This window comes from Oncorhynchus mykiss, chromosome 12 (genome assembly GCF_057628025.1).
Source record: "Oncorhynchus mykiss isolate SJ-2025 chromosome 12, ASM5762802v1, whole genome shotgun sequence".
NCBI classification, from domain to species: domain Eukaryota; kingdom Metazoa; phylum Chordata; class Actinopteri; order Salmoniformes; family Salmonidae; genus Oncorhynchus; species Oncorhynchus mykiss.
Genome location: NC_143033.1, coordinates 71,811,208 through 71,839,160, shown reverse-complemented (window position 1 = coordinate 71,839,160; position 27,953 = coordinate 71,811,208). Strand labels below are relative to the sequence as shown.

General features: G+C 42.7%; 1 protein-coding gene across 1 annotated transcript in view; it reads right to left on the bottom strand.

Annotated features, from left to right (window-relative positions):
* The window catches only part of LOC110538949 (sterile alpha motif domain-containing protein 14), a 41,204-nt gene that overhangs the window by 3,365 nt on the left and 9,886 nt on the right, over positions 1-27,953 (bottom strand). The window contains exons 3-9 of the mRNA XM_036938167.2: positions 19,913-20,070; positions 18,619-18,952; positions 18,240-18,339; positions 18,051-18,119; positions 17,746-17,902; positions 9,770-9,898; positions 7,621-7,776 (exon numbers count right to left, since the gene is read on the bottom strand). Coding sequence (XP_036794062.2) covers positions 7,621-7,776; positions 9,770-9,898; positions 17,746-17,902; positions 18,051-18,119; positions 18,240-18,339; positions 18,619-18,952; positions 19,913-20,070 — 1,103 coding nt within the window. The remainder of the gene's footprint in view (positions 1-7,620; positions 7,777-9,769; positions 9,899-17,745; positions 17,903-18,050; positions 18,120-18,239; positions 18,340-18,618; positions 18,953-19,912; positions 20,071-27,953) is intronic.

Here is a 27,953-nt window from a genome sequence, read left to right as displayed (position 1 = left end):
CTCGTTTTTCAACCACCATTTCTTGTTAACAAACTATAGTTTTGGCAAGTCGGTTGGGACATCTACTTTGTGCATGACACAAGTCATTTGTCCAGCAATTGTTTACAGACAGTTTATTTCACTTATAATTCACTGTATCACAATTCCAGTGGGTCAGAAGTTTACATAAACTAAATTGACTGTGCCCTTAAACAGCTTGGAAAATTCCAGAAAATGATGCCACGGCTTTAGAAGCTTCTGATAGGCTAAATCAGTCAATTGGAGGTGTACCTGTGGATGTACTTCAAGGCCTACCTTCAAACTCAGTGCCTCTTTGCTTGACATCATGGGAAAATCAAAAGAAAATCAGCCGAGACCTCAGAAAATAATTTAGACCTCCACAAGTCTGGTTCATCCTTGGCAGCAATTTCCAAATGCCTGAAGATAACACGTTCATCTGTACAAACAATAGTACGCAAGTATAAATACCATGGGACCACGCAGCCGTCATACCGCTCAGGAAGGAGACACGTTCTGTCTCCTAGAGATGAACGTACTTTGGTGCGAAAAGTGCAAATCAATCCCAGAACAGCAGCAAAAGATCTTGAAGATGCTGGAGGAAACACGTAAAAAGTACGTATATCCACAGTAAAACAAGTCCTATATCGGCATAAGCTGAAAAGCCGCTCAGCAAGGAAGAAGCCACTGCTCCAAAGCCACATTTAAAAAAGAGCCATACTACGGTTTGCAACTGCACATGGGGAGAAAGATCGTACTTTTTGGAGAAATGTCCTCTGGTCTGATGAAACAGAACTGTTTAGCCATAATGACCGTCATTATGTTTGGAGGAAAAAGGGGGAGGTGTCATGCCCTGACCTTTTTATGTCTCTATTTTGGTTTGGTCAGGGTGTGATTTGAGTGGGCATTCTATGTTCCTTTCTCTATGTTTTTGTATTTCTTTGTTTTGGCCATGTGTGGTTCTCAATCAGGGGCAGCTGTCTATCGTTGTCTCTGATTGGGAACCATACTTAGGTAGCTTTTTCCCACAGGGTTTTTGTGGGTAGTTCATTTCTGTTTAGTGTTTTGCACCTTTCAGGACTGTTTCGGTGATTCCCTTTGTTATTTTGTTATTAGTGTTCAGTTTTAATAAAGTAAGCATGAACATGTACCACGCTGTGCTTTGGTCCAATGATTCCTCATCTTCCCGACGACGAATACCGTTTCAGGAGGCTTGCAAGCAGAAGAGCACCATCCCAACAGTGAAGCACGGGGGTGGCAGCATCATGTTGTGGGGGTGCTTTGTTGCAGGAGGGACTGGTGCACTTCACATAATAGAGGGCATCATGAGGCAGGAAAATAATGTGGATATATTGAAGCAACATCTCAAGACATCAGTCAAGAAGTTAAAGCTAGGTCGAAAATGGGTCTTCCAAATGAACAATGACTCCAAGCATACTTCCAAAGTTGTTGCAAAATGGCTTAAGGACAGCAAAGTCAACGTATTGGAGTGGCCATCACAAAGCCCTGACCTCAATCCCATAGTAAATTGATGGGCAGAACTGAAAAAGCGTATGCGAGCAAGGAGGCCTACAAACCTGACTCAGTTACACCAGCTCTGTCAGGAGAAATGGGCCAAAATGCGCTTGTGGAAGGCTACCTGAAACGTTTGACCCAAGTTAAACAATTTAAAGGCAATGCTACCAAATACTAATTGAGTGTATGTAAACTTCTGACCCACTGGGAATGTGATGAAAGAAATAACAGCTGAAATAAATAATTCTCTCTACTATTATTCTGACATATCACATTCTTAAAATAAAATGGTGATCCTAACTGACCTAAAAGCAGTGCATTTTTACAAGGATTAAATGTCAGGAATTGTGAAAAACTGAGTTTAAATGTATTTGGCTAAGGTGTATGTAATTTTGACTTCAATTGTACATTTGGTTTTGATTAATATTGTGAATTTTGAATGATTTATACTTGAACTTTTAATACTTAAATATATTCAAAACCAAATACTTTTATACTTTTATTCAAGTAGTATTTAAACTGGCTGACTTTCACTTTTACTTGAGTAACTGTTTATTAAGGTATCTACAGTTGAAGTCGGAAGTTTACATATACCGTTGCCAAATATATTTAGACTCAGTTTTTCACAATTCCTGACATATAATCCTCGTAAAAATTCTCTCTTAGGTCAGTTAGGATCAGTATGCTTGGGGTCATTGTCCATTTGGAAGATCCATTTGCGACCAAGCTTTAACTGATGTCTTGAGATCTATTTTGTGAAGTGCACCAGTCCCTCCTGCAGCAAAGCACCCCCACAACATGATGCTTAACGATTGGGATGGTGTTCTTTGGCTTGCAAGCCTCCCCCTTTTCCTGCAAACATAACAATGGTCATTATGGCCAAACAGTTCTATTTTTGTTTCATCAGACAAGAGGACATTTCTCCAAAAAGTACAATCTTTTTCCCCATGTGCAGTTGCAAACCGTTGTCTGGCTTTTTTATGGCGGTTTTGGAGCAGTGGCTTCTTCCTTGCTGAGCTGCCTTTTATGTTATGTCGATATAGGACTTGTTTTACTGTGGATATAGATACTTTTGTACCCGTTTCCTCCAGCATCTTCACAAGGTCCTTTGCTGTTGTTCTGGGATTGATTTGCACTTTTCGCACCAAAGTACGTTCATCTCGAGGAGACAGAACACGTCTCTTTCCTGAGCGGTATGACGGCTGCGTGGTCCCATGGTGTTTATACAGTGCCTTGCGAAAGTATTCGGCCCCCTTGAACTTTGCGACCTTTTGCCACATTTCAGGCTTCAAACATAAAGATATAAAACTGTATTTTTTTGTGAAGAATCGACAACAAGTGGGACACAATCATGAAGTGGAAGGACATTTATTGGATATTTCAAACTTTTTTAACAAATCAAAAACAAAAAAATTGTCTGTGCAAAATTATTCAGCCCCCTTAAGTTAATACTTTGTAGCGCCACCTTTTGCTGCGACTAACTGTACGATTATTGTTGATTCTTCACAAAAAAATACAGTTTTATATCTTTATGTTTGAAGCCTGAAATGTGGCAAAAGGTCGCAAGGTTCAAGGGGGCCGAATACTTTCGCAAGGCACTGTACTTGCGTACTATTGTTTGTACAGATGAACGTGATATCTTCAGGTGTTTGAAAATTTCTCCCTAGGATGAATCAGACTTGTGGAGTTCTACAAAACAAATTCTGAGGTCTTGGCTGATTTATTTTGATTTTCCCATGATGTCAAGCAAAGAGGCACAGAGTTTGAAGGTAGGCCTTGAAATACATTCACAGGTACACCTCCAATTGACTCAAATTATGCCAATTAGCCTATCAGAAGCTTCTAAAGCAACGACATCATTTTCTGGAATTTTCCAAGCTGTTTAAAAGCACAGTCAACTTAGTGTTTGTAAACTTCTGACCCACCGGAATTCTGATAGAGTGAATTATAAGTGAAATTTTCTGCCTGTAAACAATTGCTGGAAAAATGACTTGTGTCATGCACAGTAGATGTCCTAACTGACTTGCCAAAACTATAGTTTGTTAACAAGAAATTTGTGGAGTGGTTGAAAAACGAGTTTTAATGACTCCAACCTAAGTGTATGTAAACTTCCGACTTCAACTGTATACTTTTATTCAAGTATGACAATTGGGTACGTTTTCCACCACTGCATATAGGTTGTGGTAAAAGTGGCTAGGCAATCAGGATAGACAAACAGAGTAGCAGCAGCATATGAAGAGTGTGAAAGAGTGTGTGTGTGTGTGTGTGTGTGTGTGTGTGTGTGTGTGTGTGTGTGTGTGTGTGTGTGTGTGTGTGTGTGTGTGTGTGTCTCGAGCTGTGTGTGTCTCGAGGGTCTCGAGCTTAATGACGAGTTTGGAGGGCACTAAAGTGTTAAATGCTGAGCTGTAATCGATGAACAGCATTCTTACATAGGTATTCCTCTTGCCATCGGAGGAATCCCGGAACATATTCCAGTCTGTGCTACCAAAACAGTCCTGTAGCTTAGCATTTGCATCATCTGCCCACTTTTTTATTGAGCAAGTCACTAGTGCTTCCTGCTTTAATTTTTGCTTGTGATCACAAATCAGGAGGATAGAATTTTGGTCAGATTTGCCAAATGGAGGGTGAGGGAGAGCTTTGTATGTATCTCTGTGTGTGAGTAAAGGTGTGAGTAAAGGTGGTCCAGAGTTTTTTCCCTCTGGTTACACATTTAACATACTGATAGAAATTTGATAAGTTTTCCTGCATTAAAGTCCCCGGCTAATAGGAGCGTTGCCTCTGGGTGAGTGTTTTCCTGTTTGCTTATGGCAGTATACAGCTCATTGAGTACGGTCTTAGTGCCAGCATCGGTCTGTGGTGCTATGCTACGAAAAATACAGATGAAAACTCTCTAGGTAGATAGTTTGGTCTACAGCTTATCATGACATACTCTACCTCAGGAGAGAAAAACCTTGAGACTTCCTTAGATATTGTGCACCTGCTGTTTTTTTTACAAAAATACACAGTCTGCCGCCCCTTGTCTTACCAGACGACCCTGTTCTATCCTGCCGATACAGTGTATAACCAGCCAACTGTATGTTGATAATGTCGTCAGTCAGCCACAACTCCGTGAAGAATAAGATATTACAGTTTTGAATGTCACATTGGTAGTTTAATCTTCCGCGTAGGTCATCGGTTTATTTTCTCCAAAAATTGCACGTTTGCTAGCAGAATGGAAGGAAGTGGGGGTTTATTCGATCACCTACGAATTCTCAGAAGGCAGCCCCACTCTCTGGCCCCTTTTTCTCCGCCTTCTCTTCACGCAAATGACGGGGATCTGGGCCTGTTCACGGGAAAGCAGTATATCATTCACATCGGGCTCGCCGGTCTCGTTAAAGGTAAAAAAGGATTCAGCCAGTCCGTGGTGAGTAATCACAGTTCTGATGTCCAGAAGTTATTTTCGGCCATAAGAGATGGTAGCAGCAACATTATGTACAAAACAAGTTAAACAATAAGTTACAAACACAATTGGTTAGGAATAGCTAACACGTCAGCCTTGTACTCTGGCGCCATCTAGGCCTTAGGTACTTAGTGAATAAAAATATAAATGCAACATGTACAACACGTGTCATCAGCTGAAATAAAATATCCCAGAAATCTTCTGTGTGCACTAAAAGCTTATTTCTCTCAACAAAAAAAATCACAAATTTGTTGACATCCCTGTTAGTGAGCATTTCTCCTTTGCCAATATAATCCATCCACCTGACATGTGTGGCATATCAATAAGCTGATTAAACAACATAATTATTGCACAGGTGCACCTTGTGCTAGGAGAAATACAAGGCCACTCTAAAATGAGAAGTTTTGTCACACAGCACAATGCCACTAAAATGTTGAGGGAGTGTGCAATTGGCATGCATAAATGTCCACCAGAGCTATTGCCGGAGAATTGAATGTTCATTTCTCTACCATAAGCCACTTCCAATGTTACTTTTGAGAATTTGGCAGTACATCCAACCAGCCTCACATCCGCAGACCACGTGTAACCAAGCCAGCCCAGGACCTCTACATCTGGCTTCTTCACCTGCGGGATCCTCTGAGACCAGACACCTGGACAGCTGACAAAACTGTGGGTTTGCACAACCAAAGAATTTATGCACACCATCTCAGGGAAGCTCATCTGCATGCTCTTCATCCTCCCCAGGGTCTTGACCTGACTGCAGTTTGGCATCGTAACCGACTTCAGTAGGCAAATGCTCACCTTCGATGGTCACTGGCACGCTGGAGAAGTGTGCTCTTCATGGATTAATCCCGGTTTAGACTGTACCGGGCAGACGGCCGACAGTGTTGTTTGGCGTCGTGTGGGCGAGCAGTGTGAGATTGTCAACGTTGTGAGCAGACTGCCCCATGGTGGCAGTGAGGTTATGGTATGGGCAGGCATAAGCTACAGACAACAAACACAATTGCATTTCATAGATGGTAATTTGAATGAACAGAGATACCGTGATTACCGTGCCATTCATCCACCACCATCACCTCGTGTTTCAGAATGATAATGCACTGCCCCATATTGCAATGATCTATAAACAATATCTGCAAGCTGATAATTTCAGACTCATTCCATGGCCTGCATACTCACCAGACATGTCACCCATTGAGCATGTTTGGGATGCTCCGGATCAACTTGTGTGACAATGTGTTTCAGCTCCCGCCAATATCCAGCAACTTTGCTCAGCCATTTGAAGAGAAGTGGGACAACATTCCAAAGTCCACAATCAACAGCCTGATCAACTCTATGCGAAGAAGATGTGTTACGCTGCATGAGGTAAATAGTGGTCACACCAGATACTGACTGGTTTTCTGATCCATGTCGCTACCTATTTTAACTGTGTTCAACAGATGCATATCTGTATTCCCAGGCAGGTGAAATCCATAGATTAGGGCCTAATGAATTTATTTCAATTGACTGATTTCCTTGTATGGACTGTAACTCAGTAAAATCTTTGAAATCGTTGCAGGGTGGCGCCCAGGCTCTGTCGTAACCGGCCGCGACCGGGAGGTCCATGGGGCGACGCACAATTGGCCTAGCGTCGTCCGGGTTAGGGAGGGCTTGGTCGGTAGGGATGTCCTTGTCTCATCGCGCACCAGCGACTCCTGTGGCGGGCCGGGCGCAGTGCGCGCTAACCAAGGTTGTCAGGTGCACTGTGTTTCCTCCGACACATTGGTGCGGCTGGCTTCCAGGTTGGATGCGCGCTGTGTTAAGAAGCAGTGCGGCTAGGTTGGGTTGTGTATCGGAGGACGCATGACTTTCAACCTTCGTCTCTCCCGAGCCCGTACGGGAGTTGTAGCGATGAGACAAGATAATAGCTACTACAACAATTGGACACCATGAAATTGGGGAGAAAAAAGGGTACAAATTTTTTTTTTAAGAAAAAAAAGAAGAAATTGTTGCATGTTGCGTTCATGTTTTTGTTTTTGTTTAGTGTAGTTCACAGATGGCATGAAAGATGTCCCTCTCAACAGCAGAGGGCAGTGAGATCCTGCTTAAAGAGAATGACTATCTGTATGTTGTTGTTGGTGGGTGTTTACATGTTGTTTTGAGTGTTTTTGAGTGGCTCAATCAGAGAGTCAGATACTCTATGTTTTACTTTGATCCTACATCCACTCACCTCCCTTCATCCCTCTCCTGTACCTTACCCTCTCCTCTTATATTCTCACCTCCCTTCATCCCTCTCCTGTACCTTACCCTCTCCTCTTATCTTCTCACCTCTCATCCCTCTCCTGTACCTTACCCTCTCATCTAATCTTCTCACCTCCTCTCATCCCTCTCCTGTACCTTACCCTCTCCTCTAATCTTCTCACCTCCTCTCATCCCTCTTCTGTACCTTACCCTCTCCTCTAATCTTGTTGTCACTTCTCTTCCACTCTCATGGCTGCTTCTCCCCTTTCACCATCTGTACCATCCTCTCCATCCATCTGCTCTTATTCCTCTCCTCGCCTCGCCTCTCTTCTATTCTCTGACCCTCTCCATCCATTTACCCTCATCTCCTCTCCTCCCACCTTGAACTTAGTCCCCTTCCTTCTATCCTCCTCACTCTCCTCCTCTCCTTCCCTGAAACATCCTCCCACCTTGAGCTTGGTGCCATCCATCAGGAGGAGCTGCTCCCCGTCGATGTCCCTGGCAGTGAACTCTGGGATGTACTGCTCCATGTTCAACCCCTTCAGCCACTGGCACACCTGCTGGGTGCTCCACGACGACACTAGGCACAGCGGCTCATCTATAGGCTGGAAGGAAGGTTGCCCAAGATCTTCAGTAATCGAGTACAATTGCGTTGTTTCAGCTTCCTAATATGAAAAATAGCTTTTTGTGAGTTAGCAGTCTGAAGAGCATGTTAATCTGCCCCCTGGTGGTCATGAATAACATAACACAAAACAATTTAGCCTTGCCTCTCAGTGCAGCGACATACAGCGAACGTATTACACCCACTGATATGTATCTTCAGGTTGCATTGACTGACTTAAAAAGCTGCCTCTATAGTCTAGACCCCCTTGAGTCACACACACATACGCACGCGCACACAAACAACATTGTTTAACTGATCTAACCGCTGGTCTGGTGTTGTTAGCCTGGTGGCTAGCAGGGTCCTGTCAGGTTGGCTGTCTGCCAGACACTGAGGTGTTCTCAGAATGTCTATCCACCGGCGGTGAAGCACAGGAAGAAGTGAAGCGCTGCTAAAATTAACTCAGGGTGATGGAAGAGGCAGCCGGCTGAGAGGTCTCTCTCTCTCTCTCGCTCTCTGCATCTTCTCCCTTTTCCCTCATGTTATTAGCCTTGAATAAACATGATATCAACATACAGGCAGACTTTTCCTATGGGACGTGGTTGGTTTGAGAGACCCTCTATTTTACATTATTAGCCAAAGGTTTTATAGAAAGTGGATTACATGACCTAGGCTACCATATGCAAACACTGTTCCATTACTTCAACCATGCTACTTCAGGTAACGTGCTCTGCTGGAAGGCAAAACAGCACATTCCCCGTTGGGATTTTCCGTCTCACCAACAACTGGGACACACACCTACTCTCACACGCTTACCCAACCAGGTGTGATTAAGTCCTGGGTTCAAATACTATTTATTTTTCTTTTAAATACTTTGAGTGTTTCATTGAGTGAACCTGAGGTGTGTTAAACAAGGGGAATAGATTTGGATTGTTAGCTAATGTTAGCTTAGTGTTAGCCGAGAACATGAGGTAACATTATCTTATGTCTGAGAAGGTGGTCTGTTTTGGGTCTAAACTGCCACTACAAATAATAATGTGGCATTCTACTATTGTACATGTAGCAGGAATAGGAAAGTTATTTGCAGTTTGATTATTGCCACTGAAATGGCATAGTACTCTTTACTGTTTGATGTTTCACTGTAACATTTCAGAATGTTCACTGAAATCACCCCACCGAAATTGCAACTAAAGGAACATGTTCGGCACAATTGGAAACCCAGTTGAGCGCACCTCCGGAGTGGCAGATGGGCAGGGTTCGCACTTTGGAGACTATTCCATTGGTTCCTTTGCGCCAGGCATGCGTCACACAATCAAGTGCAGTTTAAAGTATTTGGGGAAAAAAGCAAATACTATCTGTACCCAGGTCTGACGTGTATCCTGCATCCCTCTGTAATGGCAGCTTAAGGAGATGAGAGGGAGAGAGTCATAAAGCCCCTCTGAAAACCCAATATCCCCTCCAACAAGCTGAGCCAAATCAGATGTGACGGGAGAGAGAGAGAGCTAGTTTACCGGAGGTAATTGATTCCCTAATCACTGTGCAGCCGTGTCTGACAGCGTCTGGCCAGAGAGTGTTTTTGAGAGAGCAAGAGCACTCACCAGACTCAGGCACTCTTACTGTTATGGATCTAAGTGAACTGCTTGAAACTTCTAACTGAATGCAGTGTGTGCTATAGTATGAATAGTGTAAGCTAGTTGCCACAGGTAACCAAGAAGACATAACTACGTCCAGTTGGGGTTATTTCAGGTAATGGTACACATTTTACTAAAGAAGAATTCAGAGTTTTGTTGGTACACTATTACATATTTGAGTGGAACTTGAGTGGCTACTTTAATCAAAAATAGTATCTTGCATTCTCTCTCTGAACAGTGATCCAGGCCTCAGGCAAACCCTCTGTCTCATATACGGTATCATAATGAAATAGAGTTTAGATCCATTTAGTCCTAGGCAAAGAATGCCCACTACCACCACCACAACTGCATTAGGAAGCCCCTTACCTCGTCTGAGGACTGGGAGAGGGTCTGGTAGCGTTGTGAGGAGCGGGAGGACGAGTCGGCTGTGGTCCCACTCGAGGCGTGAGGGGGACTACAGGGGGGCGGTGAGAACTCATCACTCAGGGCAGACTCCTAAGGGAGGGAGGGAGGGAGGGAGGGAGGGAGGGCAGAGAAATGATCCAATCATGATAAATAAATACAGTTTTCTCCACATTGTTTCCAGTATTCTTTGACACTTTGGGATTAAGTACAAGTGCACAGTGATATTTTTATTGAGTGTGACCACTGTGGTCAAACAGCATTGGATCGATTGATTTGTCCAGTTCAAGATCAATTACATCTGACAATAGTAGGATATTAATGCATTGTTTGTAAACCTTACTTTCAGACAGTTGTTGCTTAGAAATATAAAATGTTTGGTCACAGCAGTAACACTGAAAAATAATACATAAGCATCATATTTTGGATGAATTGCCCTCTCAAATGATGCCCCTGCAAACACATATGCATGCACACACACAACAAAAACTCACACCGACACACAGCCCTATAACAGCCCCCTTGAGAGCCACAGTGCAGGGGCCCAAATTTCCAGTGCAGAGGAGGAAGGCAAAGTCATGGGTATCTGCCACCTCTCCAGACACCAGGCTTATTAGGGTTGAGTCCCAAAGGGCACTCTGTTCCCTACACTACCGGTCCAAAGTTTTAGAACACCTACTCATTCAAGGGTTTTTCTTTATTTTTTACTATTTTCTACATTGTAGAATAATAATGAACACATCAAAACTATGAAATAACACATAAGGAATCATGTAGTAACCAAAAAAGTGTTAATCAAATCAAAATATATTTTATATTTGAGACTCTTCAAAGTAGCCACCCTTTGCCTTGGACAGCTTTGCACACTCTTGGCATTCTCTCAACCAGCTTCACCTGGAATGTTTTTCCAACAGTCATATAATGAGCACTTGTTGGCTTCTTTTCCTTCACTCTGCGGTCCAACTCATCCCAAACCCTCTCAATTGGGTTGAAGTCGGGTGATTGTGGAGGCCAGGTCATCTGATGCAGCACTCCATCACTCTCCTTCTTGGTCAAATAGCCCTTACACAGCCTGGAGGTGTGTTCGGTCATACTCTTGTTGAAAAAAAAATGATAGTCCCACTAAGCCCAAACCAGATGGGATGGCGTATCGCTGCAGAATGCTTTGGTAAGCATGCTGGTTAAGTATGCCTTGAATTCTAAATAAATCACTGACAGTGTCACCAGCAAAGCACACCCACACCATAACCCCTCCTCCGTGCTTTACAGTGGGAAATACGCATGCAGAGATCATCCGTAATACCCACAAGCCGCAACTCACGAAAACACGGTGGGTGGAATCAAAAATCTCCAACTTGGACTCCAGACCAAAGGACAGATTTCCACCTGTTTAATGTCCATTGCTCGTGTTTCTTGACCCAAGCAAATCTCTCCTTCTTATTGGTGTCCTTTAGTAGTGGTTTCTTTGCCACAATTCGACCACAAAGGCCTCACAGTCTCCCCTGAACAGTTGACATTGAGATGTGTCTGTTACTTGAACTCTGTGAAGAATTTATTTGGGCTGCAATTTCTGAGGCTGGTAATGCTAATGAACTTATCCTCTGCAGCAGATGTAACTCTGGCCTGGTCTTCCATTCCTGTGGCAGTCCTCATGAGAGCCAGTTTCATCATAGTGCTTGATCGTTTCTGCAACTGCACTTGAAGAAACTTTCAAAGTTCTTGAAATGTTCCGTATTGACTGACCTTCATGTCTTAAAGTAATGATGGACTGTCATTTCTCTTTGCTTATTTGAGCTGTTCTTGCCATAATATGGACTTGGTCTTTTGCCAAATATGACTATCTTCTGTATACCCAGTTGGACAGGCACACAGTGGTTGAAAGGGATTTAACGGCCTTCTGCTTTCAATGGGTAACTTGTCACAACACAACTGATTGGCTCAAATGCAATAAGGAAAGAAATTCCACAAATTAACTTTTAAGGTGGCACACCTGTCAATTGAAATGCATTCCAGGTGACTACCTCATGAAACTGGTTGAGAGAACGCTAAGCGTGTGCAAAGTTGTCATCAAGGCAAAGGGTGGCTATTTGAAGAATCTCTAATATAAAATATATTTTGATTAGTTTAACACTTTATTGGTTACTACATGATTCCATATGTGTTATTTCACAGTTTTGATGTCTTCACTGTTATTCTACAATGTAGAAAATAGTAAAAATAAAGAAAAACCCTTGAATGAGTAGGTATTCTAAAACTTTTGACCGGTCTACTTTTAAATTCGGACAAAACAGAGATGCTTGTTCTAGGTCCCAAGAAACAAAGAGATCTTCTGTTGAATCTGACAATTAATCTTAATGGTTGTACAGTCGTCTCAAATAAAACTGTGAAGGACCTCGGCGTTACTCTGGACCCTGATCTCTCTTTTGAAGAACATATCAAGACCATTTCAAGGACAGCTTTTTTCCATCTACGTAACATTGCAAAAATCAGAAACTTTCTGTCCAAAAATGATGCAGAAAAATTAATCCATGCTTTTGTCAAGTGACTACCGCAATGCTCTACTTTCCGGCTACCCGGATAAAGCACTAAATAAACTTCAGTTAGTGCTAAATACGGCTGCTAGAATCCTGGCTAGAACCAAAAAATTGGATCATATTACTCCAGTGCTAGCCTCCCTATACTGGCTTCCTGTCAAAGCAAGGGCTGATTTCAAGGTTTTACTGCTAACCTACAAAGCATTACATGGGCTTGCTCCTACCTATCTCTCTGATTTGGTCCTGCCGTACATACCTACACGTACGCTACGGTCACAAGACGCAGGCCTCCTAATTGTCCCTAGAATTTCTAATCAAACAGCTGGAGGCAGGGCTTTCTTCTATAGAGCTCCATTTGCATGGAACGGTCTGCCTACCCATGTCAGAGACGCAAACCCGGTCTCCACCTTTAAGTCTTTACTGAAGACTTATCTCTTCAGTGGGTCATATGATTGAGTGTAGTCTGGCCCAGGAGTGGGAGGGTGAACGGAAAGGCTCTGGAGCAACGAACCGCCCTTGCTGTCTCTGCCTGGCCGGTTCCCCTCTTTCCACTGGGATTCTCTGCCTCTAACCCTATTACAGGGGCTGAGTATAGCTGAGTCACTGGCTTACTGGGGCTCTCTCATGCCGTCCCTGGAAGGGGTGCGTCACCTGAGTGGGTTGATTCACTGATGTGGTCATCCTGTCTGGGTTGGCGCCCCCCCCCTTGGGTTGTGCCATGGCGGAGATCTTTGTGGGCTATACTCAGCCTTGTCTCAGGATGGTAAGTTGGTGGTTGAAGATATCCCTCTAGTGGTGTGGGGGCTGTGCTTTGGCAAAGTGGGTGGGGTTATATCCTTCCTGTTTGGCCCTGTCCGGGGGTGTCCTCGGATGGGGCCACAGTGTCTCCTGACCCCTCCTGTCTCAGCCTCCAGTATTTATGCTGCAGTAGTTTATGTGTCGGGGGGCTAGGGTCAGTTTGTTATATCTGGAGTACTTCTCCTGTCCTATTCGGTGTCCTGTGTGAATTTAAGTGTGCTTTCTCTAATTCTCTCTTTCTTTCTCTCTCTCGGAGGACCTGAGCCCTAGGACCATGCCCCAGGACTACCTGACATGATGACTCCTTGCTGTCCCCAGTCCACCTGGCCGTGCTGCTGCTCCAGTTTCAACTGTTCTGCCTTATTATTATTCGACCATGCTGGTCATTTATGAACATTTGAACATCTTGGCCATGTTCTGTTATAATCTCCACCCGGCACAGCCAGAAGAGGACTGGCCACCCCACATAGCCTGGTTCCTCTCTAGGTTTCTTCCTAGGTTTTGGCCTTTCTAGGGAGTTTTTCCTAGCCACCGTGCTTCTACACCTGCATTGCTTGCTGTTTGGGGTTTTAGGCTGGGTTTCTGTACAGCACTTTGAGATATCAGCTGATGTACGAAGGGCTATATAAATACATTTGATTTGATTTTGATTAGTGTATATAATGCATTACTTTTGACAATGGTGAAAAAAGTACCTAAGTGTCATGCTTGGGTAAAAGTAAAGATACCTTAATAGGAAATGACTCAAGTAAAATTGAAAGTCACCCAGTAAAATACTACTTGAGCAAAAGTCTAAAAGTATTTGGTTTTAAATATACTTAAGCATCAAAAGTAAATGTAATTGCTAAAATATACTTAAGTATCAAATGTGAAAGTATAAATCATTTAAAAGTCCTTATATTAAGCAAAGCAGAAGTCACAATTTTCTTGTATACATTTTTTTTTACGGTTAGCCAGGGGCACACTCCAACACTCAGCTGTCATTTACAAAGTGTTTAGTGAGTCAGTACAGATACCCCAAAAAAACACTTAAGTAGTACATTCAAGTATTTTTCCTTAAGTACTTTTTACCACTGATTTTTGACCAGGGCCCATAGGGCTCTGTTCAAAAGTAGTGCACTATGCATGCTAGAGCTATTAACCCAGTTGGACAGGCACACAGTGGTTGAAAGGGATTTAACGGCCCTCTGCTTTCAATGGGAAGCTGCAGCTTTAATTGCTGTGCAGAGCGAAGGACCCCGGCCTCCATGCTGATGACTAAGTGCATCTGGGATGCTTTGCCTAGCTACTCCTCACTATTAAACCCCATGGAGCTCTGTTCTAAATTGCACTCTAGTCCCTATAAAGTGCACTACATTTGCCCTGTAGTCAAAAGTATTGCACTTTACGGGAAATAAAGGTGCTATTTGGGATAGGCCCATGCTCCCAACATGTTGCTAAGGTTTTTTTTAGATGTGTCATGTGGCAGGTGTTAGAGAGTATGTATAAACACTCCCCCTGCCCCAATATTTGGGAGGGTTTTGACTCAGAATGGATCAAACCAAGTGAAGCTGAGAGGGGTGGATGGGTGTTTTCTCCCATAGAGGGCTATATTGATGAACTCACTGAACTTAGCCTGCCAATAGTTAATTCAAAGTTGTTGTTTTTTAAAGCATATGTAAACAAGGGCATTAGAATATCTATTAACCACTAAGTGGAAATTTGCTCTGCTGTGTTTCGTTCCTTCTTTTGTTAAACGGTAATCTAGTTCTCTTGACATTGATGTTGTGGTTAGCTAAAAGCATCGCAGCGGTCAAGTCACCAAGGTGAGTAAATCAACAGCATCGATTGCATCATGGGATTTCTGCCTACGACTGCAAATGTGGGCAAAGAGAGACCTCCAACAAGAAACATATGTATTGTTAGGTGTCCTGTGGGTGTACCCACTGGTTATATGTTTTCATGGCAAGGATATGGACAGGCTACACATGAACATATTAGCAGAAAGAATGTCATCATCTATGGCAGAGATATATCTCAATATGCAACATACCATATTTGTTGTGCTGACAAGGGCTTATAACACCTTTGATCTATAAAGCAATGTGTCCACATAAGCAGAACAACTGTAAAGCTCCAAGAGCCAGGCATGCTCTTAACTATACGTTTGACAGTGAAATACAAACAGTTTGATACATGAACACACACCTTGTTTTGTTACATCAACGGTGTGTTTGGACGGCTGTATATTTCTTATCAGTCCTTTCTGTGCTTCTTAGCTAAACGGCCATTGGCCCACAAGCTTCTGAAATATAATCTATTTCCCTTAGAAATACTCAGGCCTTTGGCAGAGGCTTTAATTAGCTGGTGCAAAGTCAGTGGGAGGCATATGTCTGCCTTCCTGGGTATTTTGAGCGGACAACCACTATAAGCCTATCTTCTTCCTATAACCCTGTACCTCAGCTTCTTTCTTCTGTATATTAAGCTATGTTTTCCATCCAATAGATGCGCATGTACCAAACCATGTAACAGGACGACAGAGCAACACCAAAATCCCTCAATATGGTCAATCGGATCTAACAACTGAAGAGTCTCTTGCATCGGTGCCATGTTCTTGTTTTAACTCCCGAAGTCATCTGTCAATATCTTTTCTGAAACAGGTTACATTTGACACGAGTATGTGACATTGTGCCGCACAAAGGGCCATCGATTTCCCCTCTGTGTAAATGTAGCCATGCTTGTCGATAAATGTCGAATAGCAGCACCCTCTTGGACACAGAGGAAAACGCGCCCTGCTTCCTAATTGGGTTTCAATCCCTCAGACTCTCCACAGGAGCTGAGTCACACCATGGGCCTCTCCAGATCAATTATATATACAGTTAGGGAGAACAAGTCTTTTATACACTGCCGGTTTTGCAGGTTTTCCTACTTACAAAGCATGTAGAGGTCTGTAATTTTTTATCATAGGTACACTTCAACTGTGAGAGATGGAATCTAAAACAAAAATCCAGAAAATCACATTGTATGATTTTTAAGTAATTAATTTGCATTTTATTGCATGACATAAGTATTTGATCACCTACCAACCAGTAAGAATTCCGTCTCTCACAGACCTGTTAGTTTTTCTTTAAGAAGCCCTCCTGTTCTCCACTCATTACCTGTATTAACTGCACCTGTTTGGACTCGTTACCTGTATAAAAGACACCTGTCCACACACTCAATCAAACAGACTCCAACCACTCCACAATGGCCAAGACCAGAGAGCTGTGTAAAGACATCAGGGATAGAATTGTAGATCTGCACAAGGCTGGGATGGGCTACAGAACAATAGACAAGCAGCTTGGTGAGAAGGCAACAACTGTTGGTGCAATTATTAGAAAATGGAAGAAGTGGAATAAAATGGAAGAAGTTCAAGATGACGGTCAATCTCACCTCGTGGGGCATCAATGATCATGAGGAAGGTATCAAATACTTATGTCATGCAATAAAATGCAAAATAATTACTTAAAAATCAGACAATGAGATTTTCTGGATTTTTGTTTTAGATTCCGTCTCTCACAGTTGAAGTATACCTATGATTAAAAAAAATTACAGACCTCTACATGCTTTGTAAGTAGGAAAACCTTCAAAATCAGCAGTGTATCAAATACTTGTTCTCCCCACTGTTTGTGTGTATGTGTGAGAGAGAGTGAGAGGGAGAGAGAGATAGGTGGATGGATGGATGGAGGGAGAGAGAGAGAGAGAGAGAGAGAGGGTGGGAGTGAGACGGAAGGAGAAGAAGAAAGAGGGAGAGAGGCTTAGGATGACAAAACTAGACGATGCTAGTCGCAAAAGTGTTTATAGAAGTGTAGCAGTTTTATATCTCTGGTGTCTGCTTCTCTCATCTGGTGACTGTTTTCATTTGATGTGCATTTGAAGCTCAAACCCAGTAGGAGAAAGTTTTCTCCTTCTTGACAATTTGTAAAAAGAATTTGGCATATCTCCAAGGGTAACAGCAGAATCCGTTTCTTGGTTATTTAAACTGTGGAATGTACAGACGGTTTGGTTGTTTAGAAACAAAACCGACGCATGTGCAACTACAGTATGGGGCAAAACAAGGGTTGGCCTAAATTGTTGACAACATGTAAACTACATTTCGTCTCCAATGTTTATTGAAAACAAAAATACAGTTGCACAATGAGAACTTATCTATCAACTACATCATTACAGTTATTGGTTAGCTAGATATCTAGCCATTTTTCTTCTCATATTAGCATAGAGGTGACCGTCAAAACACCTCAAAACAAGACATGGTATCAAGAAAAAGTGTAAATGAGCTGAAACGAGCCACTTACAATTCCCCATGTGACAGTTTCTTAAAATTGTTGCTAGCTATCTGGCCATCCAGAACCATAACAACACATGGCCTTCTGTCCCTTTGAAGCGCGCACATCATTTTTGTGACATTGGCAGATGTGGCAGAAATCTTGATGACAGACATGAAATGAAGACTAGACTATATGCTAATGCTAACAGAAACACACGAGGCCTCTGATAATGATAAAAACACAAAGTGGACAATGGTAGTAGTAACATAATAGTGCAGTCTGAACTAAATATGATATCTGAAGGCATCTATATGTGAGTTACCTGGGAGTTGGACTTGCGGGGGCTGCAGTCCTGTGAGACCAGTTTGGGGGAGCAGGGTGGAGTTGCCCCGGACGACACGGAGCCCCTGGTGCTGTCAGTGAACCAGGAGAAAGGCACGAAAGAGCCAGAGGACCTGGACGGGCTCTCAGATGGCTCCCTGTGCAGAGAAAGAGAGACATTCAATATGCTAACTGAATGAGCCAAAATGGTGCCTCTAATATACTAACTAGGTGTAATAGAGCCAACATTTTGCCTCCTGTATTGAAACAGAGGGACAGAGCCAAAATGGCTTCCCATGGACTCACCGGCTTCCCATTGACAGTCTGTTTGACTTGTCTTTTCTGACCCTCACATAGGAGCGTCTCAATGTGACCCTTCAGAAGAACAAAAAAATGGTGGGTTAAAATCAACAGAAAGCACCAGTTTTGACACTGCCAAATTTACAATGTGTTTACAATGTAAACCGTTTTAATGTCTGTATATTGAGCACCTACCCCAGGTCCAAGAATCTCCTCTTGGTCTTCTTGTCGAAGATAAGGCTGTTGTTGCCGGGGTCAGCCGGGCTGGTGTCTCGACTGTCTTCTGAAACTAACACTGAGAAAAAAAAAATGGCAATTAGCACATTATTGATTAATCAAAGCATTTTTTTATACATTAACCCACCATTACCAACATTTTGGTGTGGCCTTAATGGTATGGTGGTTGTGTATCAATACATTTATGGCTGTGTGTGTGTGTGTGTGTGTTTTGCCTATTTAGGCTTAATATACCATAGTTAATATCACAGTGCATGTAATTCTTAGTGTGGGGAGTTGGACTGTAATAACTAGGATGAGGATTTTCTTGCCCAATGCGGATGTCTGCCTCTCGTACCCTCACTGTCTGGGCGTCGTGCCCGTCGAATGTAAACAGGCGAGCAGTCCGAACTGGGACACGACTTGGAGGGAGAGCTGTTGGGCGTGGTCACCAGGGCCTCCTGAGACGTGGCATTTGTCAGCTGGCGGTACCGGCCCCGAGGGGCTGGCGACCCGGTCCCGCCCTCCTCCGGGGAGCGCCGTAAGGAGGAGGTGTCGAAGGAGAACACGGGGCTCCGTAAGGTGGGACAAGGGGAGGACGAGGAGAGGAGCGAATCAGGAGAAGGGGAGGAGCCTCCTCGCAGGGTGGAGTGGAGGGGGGAACGGACGGAGTGCAGGGGGCTGTCCAGACACTATGGCACAAAGATTCAGAAACACCACAATATGTTTATATGTGAACTGACTGACACAAACAATAAATGGACACATGCGCGCGCACACACACAACCACACACACAGAGAGACAGACAGACAGACACACATACATACACGCACACAAGCATGCATTTACGCATATAAACACAAGCATGCACCCACTCATCAACACAATTAGGGACATATGCGTTTGGGTCAATTCCATTCCACCTCCTGTATAGTAAGGAATAATTGGACATGAAATTTGAATGGGAAAATGCTCATAACTGTAGTATGGTACTTTTCAAATTAAGTGCTAGTCCAATGAAATGCCTGAATGGGCTGGAATGTCATTTGAATTGACTGTAACTCTAGTGAGAGAAAATACTCAAAACGACCAAACAACAGATATGAAGAGAGCGAGACACACTCTCCAATGCCCTCCAAAATAGCCAAGGCCACTGAGACATTTTCCCATCTGATAATCTCCATATCATCTGAAATGAGTTCTAGGACTAAGAAACGGATTTCATGTGGATGGTTGCAATGGTATTTTACCATCTACAACTAAAATTTGATTGTCAAATGAAGCAGTGAAACATGATTCAATGCCTGATTGAGTCGAGCTTTGTTTTTCACCAATCAGGATCTACTCACGAGTATAGGCATGTACAGCGCTGTTAGTTATAGAGCTTTAGTTGCTATGTGACTTAGCTACATGTGTGCAGTATTATGGTATAGTGACTATATAACATGCGCAATAAATACCTAAAATCTCCCTTGGTGCTATCTATACAAAGATGTCTAGCTATACTGTATTACCAAGACAAGGCCATTGTCTTTTGTTATCACATGCTACAAGGTCATCATCAGACTACAAAGGAATGTGTCCTGTGGGTGTGCCTGTCCCTTTGAGAGTCCATGTCATCGATTGATTGGCTCTCACGCCTGTCACTCACCTTCCTCTCCAGACTGTCATCTCCCTCTGTGGAGCTGACACTGTCTCGGAAGCGAGAACGAGAGGGGCGGTGCCTCCTGGCTTTGACGGACAGCTGGGCACGCCCCTTCTGTATGCTGTTGTCCAGCAGCTCTGTCTCTGGGATGGCCTCGTTCAGGTCTGAGGGAAGATCACAGAGAAAATGATGATATTCAGATCATTCAGGTCTGAGGGAAGATCACAGAGAAAAGCTCAAATAAGTGCTGGACACAGATTTGAGAAGTGCTTTTAACAGATCCATTTGATGCAGAATGTGTTACAAGGAAAGCCCAGACCTAAACATTAGGCTACAGCTATTATAATATATTCATTTCACCTGGGACCTAGAAAGATAATCTACTGGGCAAAAGCTAATTCCCTTCATGTAAAATAAATCCTCTAATGTCTGTGTTACAAGAAGGTACAAGATACTGTTATACCACCTTTTTACATGTCAAACTGAGGAGTTTAATTGATCAAATGAAATATGTTTATCTGATCCTCCCCCTGCTGTAACATCCTCTATCTGTGGTGAACCCAGAGGAACGATCCTTTTGCCTTTGACCTCTTGACCCCAATCTGAGAGCCCTTCAGCGTTTCCATCAATTATCTCTCCCTCTCCTCCCCTCATCCCTTCCATTCTTCACTCCATTTATCCAGCCCCCAAATACATGACAATTAATCTATTTAATCACATTGGATGTTCCCCTGTGACTGAGTCAGCAGAGGATTGTGGGGGATGAACATTGACCTACGACCTGGTCCTCTCTTACAGTGCCTTCAGAAAGTATTCACACCCCTTGACTTTTTCCACATTTTGTTATGTTACAGCCTGAATTTAAAATTCATGAAATGTTGATTTTGTGTCATTGGCCTACAGACAATACCCCATAATGTCAAGGGGGAATTATGTTTTAGAAATGTTGACAAATTAATTAAAAATAATAAGCTGAAATGTATGAGTCAATAAGTATTCAACCCATTTTTATGGCAAGCCGTAATAACTTTTGGAGTACAATGTTGCTTAACAAGTCACATAATAAGTTGCATGGACTCACTCTGTGTGCAACAATAGTGCTTAAAACTTCTTCAGGATTGGTGGGTCCCTCACGGGACGGTTGAGCTAACGTAGGCTAATGTGATTAGCATGAGGTTGTAAGTAACAAGAACATTTCCCAGGACATAGACATATCTGATAGTGGCAGAAAGTTTCAATTCTTGTTCATCTAACTGCACTGTCCAATTTACAGTAGCTATTACAGTGAAAGAATACCATGCTATTGTTTGAGGAGAGTGCACAGTTTTGAACTTGAAAGTTATTAATAAACAAATTAGGCAATTCTGGGCAGTCTTGATACAAAGGTTTTGAACAGAAATGCAATGGTTAATTTGATCAGTCTAAAACTTTGCGCAGACACTGCTGCCATCTAGTGGCCAAAATCTAAATTGCACCCGGGCTGGAATAATACATTATGGCCTTTGTCTTGCATTTCAAAGACGATGATACAAAAACAAATACAAAAATACAAAAACATCTGTTGGTTTTTCTTTGTATTATCTTTTACCAGATGTAATGTGTTATATTGTCCTGCATTCCATTCACATTTCCACAAACTTCAGTGTTTGCTTTCAAACGGTATCAAGAATATGCATATCCTGCTTCAGGGCCTGATCTACAGGCAGTTTGATCTGGGTATGTCATTTTAGTGGGAAATTGAAAAAAAGGGGCGGATCCTTACATGATTTTGGAATGACTACCTCATCTCTGTACACGACTCATACAATTATCTGTAAGGCCCCTCAGTCGAGCAGTGAATTTCAAACATAGATTCAATCACAAAGACCAGGGAGATTTTCCAATGCCTCGCAATGAAGGGCACCTATTGGTAGATGGGTAAAAAAAAAAAAAAAAAAGCAGACATTGAATATCCCTTTGAGCATGGTGAAGTTATTCATTACACTTTGGATGGTGTAGCAATGCACCCAGTCACTACAAAGATAAAGGTGTCCTTCCTAACTCAGTCCCAGGTAAGGAAGAAAACCACTCAGGGATTTCACCATGACTTTAAAACAGTTACATAGTTTAATGGCTGTGATAAGAGACAACTGAGAATTGATTGACAAAATTGTAGTGACTCCACAATACTAACCTAATTGACAAAGTGAAAAGAAGGAAGCCTGTAACAGAACACAAATATTCCAAAACATACATCCTGTTTGTAACAAGGCACTAAAGTAACACTGCACAAAAATGTGCCAAAAAAGTTAACTTTATGTCCTGAATACAAAACGTTATGTTTGGGGCAAATCCAACACAACACATCATTGAGTACCACTCTTCATATTTTCAAGCATGGTGGAGGCTGCATCAAGCATACCCATAATTAGATATTTCTGTGTTTCATGTTCAATACATTTGCAAACATTTCTAAAAATGTTGTTATTATTGGGTATTGTGTGTAGATGGGTAAGAATTGTTTATTTTATTCAGGCTATATATATAACACAACAAAATCTGGAATAAGTCAAGGGGTTTGAATACTTTCTGAAGGCGCTGTATCAATCCACAAACACAGTGCCTCTATCCCTCTACTAAACATTCACTTTTTTCTTGGGAAGCATTGGCACTGTAGTAGGGATTCATGTACCACAATGACCTAATCAAACACGTACACAAGTCAAAGCAATTGACATAATACAATTGATCTATTACTTGTGAGAAATATGTAATTCAATTGTATTAGGCTTTGTTATTCTTCCCCTCACCCTCTTCAGGAACAAGTGCATCAGTACGGTGATGGAGAGACACAGAGGGGCCAGATGTGAGTGAGTCAACAGCTAAGTGCTCTTGTCACGGTTGTTGTTGTTTCAGAACGGAGGCCAGTGATGATTCATTGGCGGCCACGCTGCAGTAAAAGCGCCAACTAACAGGATTCATCTGATACCGCTCTCTGACCAGGCTGACGCTCAGATCTCATCACAGACTGTACTGTACCGCACAGGACAGCACTGACTGCTCTGTAATAGAGGATCTAACACCAGCCAGTCTGCCGAGACAGACTAAAAATAAGATGCAACAGAGGAAAGTGGTGAGACCTTTCATCAGTTATGAACCACACAGGATCACTGAAGTTCTCTTCTCTGATGCTCACTGCAGCCATTCAAGTTTGGGCAAGATTATTGAAATATACCGTATAGTAATTACTATCATGTCCCGGACAATATTAGGCTAAATAGCTAAGAGCCTATTTTCAAAGGATCCCACCACCGACACCAAAAGTAATACAACTAAAAAATAAGAGAGAGAGAAAATATGACTCAAGTGTTTTGATTTGTGTGAGAATTAAGAGGAAATCTAAAGATCGACTCATTTTTCTTGTCGTGCATATCCTCTTCCCTCTCTCCCATGGCTGAGTGTTCACTCTAATATAATTGGTCTTTAATCATGTAGAAATGCCCAGGCAGCACACTGTCCATGCAGGCTCTCAGTGAGGTTCAGAGACACTGGGATAACGATAAGGAAGGGAGTGATGATGAACACCCTCAGACACCAAGGACATGAGGTTCAATGAAGTATTATTTTTTTTTAATGGATTTCTACTCCTTAGCAACACAAATGTGACCGATTTATCTACAGCTCATTAAAATACATTGTTTTAGAATAGTTTAAAAAAATATATTCTGAGTTAGAATGTGAAGAAACGTTTCCCTGAACTGAATTGTGGTGCAGACGACTTCTGTTTTTAATTGAATGTAGACAAACAATTTAAACAGTATTACAGTTAATGGTCATTGCACCTAACATCAACTAAGGACTCTTCATGTAAACCTTATGGGGTATAGGATTCTGCATATGACTCATAGCATTGGTAATGACACATTAATGTACTGTCATGACACCTATCTATAGAATGGCGCCGGAGAGGATGGTTGGCATCTTACGTGCTCCTAACCAACGGTGTTTTTTTGTTTGTTTGTTTTTTGCGTTGTTTATAACTTATTTTGTACATTATGTTGCTGCTACTGTCTCTTATGACCAAAAATACCTTCTGGACATCAGAACAGCGATTACTCATCACAAGCTGGAAAGAAGCTTTTTCCTTTAACGAGTCCGACGTGAAGGATATACTGTTTTCCTGGGAACAGGCCCAAATCCCCGTCACTTGCCAGAAGAGAAGACAGACAAAAATGGGGAGGAGGTCGGGCTGCCTTCTGAAAATTCGTAGGCGAGCGAGTAAACCCCCACTGCCATCCATTCTATTGGCCAACGTGCAATCATTGGAAAATGAAATCGACGACCTACAAGCAAGACTAAACTACCAACGGGACTTTCAAAACTGTAATATCTTATGTTTCATCGAGTAGTGGCTGAACGACGACATGAAGAATAAACAGCTGGCGGGTTTTACACTGTATCGGCAGGATAGAACAGCAGCCTCTGGTAAGACGAGGGTTGCCGGTCTGTGTATAGTTGTAAACAACAGCTGTTGCAGGATATCTAAGGAAGTCTCAAAGTTTTGCTCACCTGAGGTAGAGTATATATAAGCTGTAGACCACACTATCTACCTAGAGAGTTTTCATCTGTATTTTTCATAGCTGTCTACATACCACCACAGACCAATGCTGGCACTAAGACCGCACTAAATGAGCTGTATACCGCCATAAGCAAACAGGAAAATGCTCATCCAGAGGCGGCGCTTCTAGTGGCCGGGGACTTTAATGCAGGGAATCTTACATCCATTTTACCAAATCTCTACCAGCATGTTAAATGTGCAACCATCTCTACTCCACACACAGAGATGCGTACAAAGCTCACCCTCCATTTGGAAAATCTGACCATAACTCTTTCCTTCTGATTCCTGCAATAATTAAAGCAGGAAGCACCAGTGACTCAGTCAATAAAAAGTGGTCAGATGAAGCAGATGCTAAGCTATAGGACTATTTTGCTGACACAGACTGGAATATGTTCCGGGATTCTTCCGATGGCATTGAGGAGTACACCACATCAGTCACTGGCTTCATCAACAGGTGCATTGATGATGTCATCCCCACAGTGACTGTATGTACATACCCCAACCAGAAGCCATAGATTACAAGGAACATCCACACTGAGCTAAAGGGTAGAGCTGCCGCTTTCAAGGAGTGGAAGTCTAACCCGGAAGCGTATAAGAAATCCCTCTATGCCCTCCGACGAACCCTCAAACAGGCAAAGGGTCAATACAGGACTATGATCAAATCGTACTACAACGGCTCCGACGCTCGTTGGATGTGGAAGGGCTTGCAAACTATTACAGACTACAAAGGGAAGCACAGCCGAGAGCTGCCCAGTGACACGAGCCTACCAGACGAGCTAAACTACTTCTATGCTCGCTTCGAGGCAAGTAATACTGAAGCATGCATGAGAGCATCAGCTGTTCCGAACGACTGTGGGATCACCGTCTCCTCAGCCGATGTGAGTAAGACCTTTAAACAGGTCAACATTCACAAGGCCGCAGGGCCAGATGGATTACCAGGACGTGTACTATACTCCGAGACGACCATAGTCCCAGACTATTTACATTGCCCCCCCTCCCTCTTTTACGCTGCTGCTACTCTCTGTTATATACCTTGTATGCATAGTCACTTTAATAACTCTAACTACATGTACATAAATACCTCAATTACCTTTACTAACCGGTGCCCCCGCACATTGACTCTGTACTGGTACCCCCTGTATATAGCCTCGCTATTGTTATTTTACTGCTGCTTTTTAATGATTTGTTATTGTTATTTCTTATTGTTATTTTTTGGGGAAGGGGGGGGGGGTTTGGTTAAGGGCTTGTAAGAAAGCATTTCACTGCAAGGTCTACACCTTTTGCATTCGGCGCATGTGACAAATACAATTCGATTTATTGAGCAGTCTGAATAAAAGGGCAGGTGTGGCAGATCACACTAAATGACCAGAGATCCATTCTCATCTAAGAAGACCACAATGCACAATGAGCTCCAGAATAATGTAGCACTTCCTCTGGACTCCACTTGACTGTGGTTGGGCAAATTTGGACCTCGCTCTCTCTACACTGTCCTAGCTTACGACATTGTCTTAATTAACATGAGGGGTGGGGTGGAATTTGAGAATGAAAGTACAATGTCTATATGACTCACTATGGCTATATTCAGAACCCTGTTGTTCATCCATTCAAATTGTGGTTGCATCCCAAATGGCACCCTGATCCCTACTTTTGCACTACTTTTGACTAGAGCTCTATAGGCCCTAGGGAATAAGGTGCCATTTGGGGTGCACTCTGTAAATCAATGTTTGTGCTGCTCAGTGACCCAGCAGTGGTCAAATGGAGGCAGAGTGACATTTTCCACCTGTAGTTCTGCCATCAGCTTACTGACAAGGAAGGTTGAACACCCAACTGACCTTTCGCCCGCTCTGTGCATGTTATGGGCTACATGCTCAGAGATGGAGGAGACCTGTCTCCAATACCTTTTCATGTACCTCACAGTCGACGAAAGGGAACCTCCTTTGCTTTGGAAATCACGACTCAACAGTAGCCATCTGCTATCTTACAGAAGCATTGTAATCTGTCCAAATTTAAAACAGCACACAGTACACATATCACCAGGGGTCAGGGAACAGAACTGAAAACCGGAAAGAACGTCATTTTTCAAGGAACAGAATCAAAACCTGGAATGAAAGTGATCTATACTATTCTTGAACAGAACCATGGGAACCGGTTAATAACATTATTTTACATTCCGGGCATCCATTTGCAAAAAAAAAAAAAAATGCAACAAAGCTTCTATGCAAAGCCCTCACTCTTTTTCCAGTGTCTGCCTGCCTGCTACTGAATTTACAAGTATGATTCAGAAATTAGGAAGAGAGATTTGTTATTAGAGAAGAATGGATTAACTTTTTCAATGCTACTTAAGGATACTAAATAGTTATCACATTTGACATTGGATTTATTAACTACAAATGTTTTATTTTGATTCTGGTGCAGCTCTGCACACACACACTAGCTAGCTAGTTTTGGTCCAACGTTAAACCATCTCTCTGAAGTTCAAAGACATTCAATGTTCCTTCATAGAAGCTGCTCCTCCATGGGTATAATTCTGAATATTAATGGTTACTTTTTTTTGGTTCAAACCGGTTCGGAACTTTCTTTTGCCGGTCGGAACAGTGGAACTGAACAAAAAAAATATTGGTTCTGTTATGAACGATATGATTGGGGGGGAAATGGTTCCAACCCCTGCATGTCACACTTCCCTCCAGAAATAGAATTGAACACGGAAGTTAATTGCTCTAGTAGTGTTGTCTAGTGGTACATCCTTGCACAACAGGCTAAAACTCAAGCAGCACACAAAGTTAATTTGTATAGATAGACACCACTGGGTCTAGCTTGGGCTATCGAGTCCAAAACCACAACACTCAGTGTGGTAGAGTGTAAGGTTCATTAAATTCAATTTTCCGCAATCTGGGGGTGAATGGAATTGAGTGCTTTGCCGTTTCAGATTGGTGCTGCGTTCCTCAAGTTGGTTTATTATATGACACATGCTTTGTATCAGGAAGCAAGGTTTGGTTCAGTATAACTGAAGCCTTGAACAAGCTTTATATCAAGAATATCAGTGTAAGGTTTGAGTGGATATGGATTCTCGGCTTATAAGATTGAAACTGTATTGCGTTAGGTTAGGTTCAGGCTGTGTGCTACGATAGCAGTGGGACTGCTAGTTCAGTATGGCATTGTCTTTGTGGTTCATTGGATGAGCTGTGTATTGGCTGACTCCGTGGTTCAGTATTAGGATGTACACAGACAGTAATGAAGGCAGACAGGCCGAACTGCCGCAGAGGGAAATTGTTCTGCTCGCCCCCGCCTACGTTCTCTACCACGTTTCCACTGAGCGAGTCAAGGGAGACCAAGCACAGCGACCCCAAAGACAACAGACAACAACAAGCTATTTTACAGGGTGAATCCCTCACGTTAAACAACAACATTTCTTGGCTCCAGTATCTCAACCCTCCTGTTCACCTTGTTGAC